The sequence below is a fragment of the Manacus vitellinus genome, unplaced genomic scaffold, assembly GCF_001715985.3.
Source record: "Manacus vitellinus isolate BGI_N305 unplaced genomic scaffold, ASM171598v3 scaffold_165_pilon, whole genome shotgun sequence".
NCBI classification, from domain to species: Eukaryota; Metazoa; Chordata; class Aves; order Passeriformes; family Pipridae; genus Manacus; species Manacus vitellinus.
In genome coordinates, this window is record NW_021939163.1 from 88,220 (window position 1) to 89,979 (window position 1,760).

The 1,760-nt window shown below is 60.9% G+C and overlaps 1 protein-coding gene across 1 annotated transcript in view; it reads right to left on the bottom strand.

The window, feature by feature from the left end:
• LOC108639155 (integrin alpha-L-like) overlaps nt 1-1,509 on the bottom strand; it is a gene marked incomplete at its 5' end in the record, with an annotated part of 14,898 nt that extends 13,389 nt beyond the window's left edge. The window contains 5 exons of the mRNA XM_029958654.1: nt 5-135; nt 394-508; nt 605-663; nt 1,194-1,288; nt 1,401-1,509. Coding sequence (XP_029814514.1) covers nt 5-135; nt 394-508; nt 605-663; nt 1,194-1,288; nt 1,401-1,509 — 509 coding nt within the window. The remainder of the gene's footprint in view (nt 1-4; nt 136-393; nt 509-604; nt 664-1,193; nt 1,289-1,400) is intronic.
• Between the last annotated feature and the right edge of the window lie 251 nt (nt 1,510-1,760).

The following is a 1,760-nucleotide window of genomic DNA, read 5'->3' on the forward strand; positions in this document are numbered from 1 at the left end:
GTACATGGATCGAGGTGTTCTGCAGCTTCTCCATCACATCCACCATGAAGTCCCGGATGGCCTTGAACTGGGAGGTGCTCATGCTGCTGGAGTCATCGAACAGGAACACCAGGTCCACCGGGCCCCGCTGGCAGCCTGGGGTCAGGGGGGGCCACTGGGGGGTCAGCACCAGGGTAGGGGGGGCACAGGGAATGGCTCAATGGCCCCATGGGTCAGTCAGGGTCACTGTGGGTCCATGATGGCCTCCATGGGTCAACCATGGTCCCTATGGGTCAGCCCTGGGTCAACCACAGGTCAACCACCAGGGTCAAGCATCATGGCCACCATGGGTCAGCCATGAGGTGACCCTGTTCTCCATGGGGTGGGGGACCATCTCTGGGGCGGGCTCCTCACCTTGGTATCCAGGCATCAGCTCCTGCCATGTTCTCAGCTGGGGGTCCAGCAGGACACAGACCCCGTTCGTGTAGACATTGCGATCGCAGACATGGGTCAAGCCGGGGCCACAGGCCTGGGGAGGGGGAAGAAAGGGGCAAGGGGTGGAGCTGAGGGGAAGGGGGGTGGGATGGGCCCCCCTTCCCCTGGGTGGGGAAACTGTCGGACTCACGATTGTGATATCACCATCCCGGGCCAAGGCCATTCCTATGTGGGTCCGGGTGCTGTTCCCTGGGGATGGGGTTTATTCCTAATCCTGTCCCAATCTCATCCTAATCCAGACTCGATCCTGCCCTAATCCTACCCCTCCCCCATTTTAAATGACACCTCATCCCCACCCCCTCCCAACCCCACCACCTATTATAATTTCATCCTCATCACACCCTAATCCTGTCCCCACTCCAAACCCCTAAAACCACTTTACCCACACCCACACCCCCACCCACACCCTAATCCCACCCTAATCCCACGCCAGTACCACCTCACTCCCACTCAAAACCCATCTCCAAATCCCTTCCACCCCCAACCCTAATCCAATCCCTAATCCCATCCCAATCCCACCCTAATCTCACCCCACTCTAACCCCACCCACTCCCAGTTCTCTCTAACCCACCCCCACCCCACTCTCATCCTAATATCACCCAAATCACCTCTAATTCCACTTCAACCCTACCTGTAATCCCAGCCCATCCCCACCTCTAATTTCACCCCACACCCACTCCTAATGGCACCCCAATCCCTCCTAATGTTCCCATTCCCACCTTCCAGCTGCACCTTCTGGCACTCCCCACTTTGCACCGAGCACTGGAACAGCTGCCCCCCATCTCCCACCTCTGCCGGGGCCCCCACCAGCACTCTGGAGAGAGGGGTGGGGTCAGGGCGTCCCAGCCACCCGGGACCCCCGATCCCTGGGGTCAGGGGGGCCCCACAACTGGGGGATTCAGGTGTTCAGGGCCCCTATCTCCTACCGGGCCCCATCCAGTGGCAACACCTGGTGCCCGAAGCTCCGGCCCTGGCCGGGGGTCAGGACCCGATGTGGGACCGGGTGGATGCTGAAGGCTCCGATGTGGGGCAGTGCTATGGGGCAAGAGAGGGGGAAGGGGTGAGAGGAGCTCCCGTTCCCCCCACAGACCCAAATGAACACACAGAGGGAAGCCAGCTCTCTGAGCACCATAACTGGGGGTCCCAGGTCCCTTCCATAAGCAGGGGGCACCCATCATCAGGCCTCATGGCGCCAACATGGGGCTTCACTTCCTTCCCCCGAGCATGGGAAGGATCTGGGCATCTAGCTGCTCCCACCCCCCCCACAGTGGGTCAGGGCTCCCCAC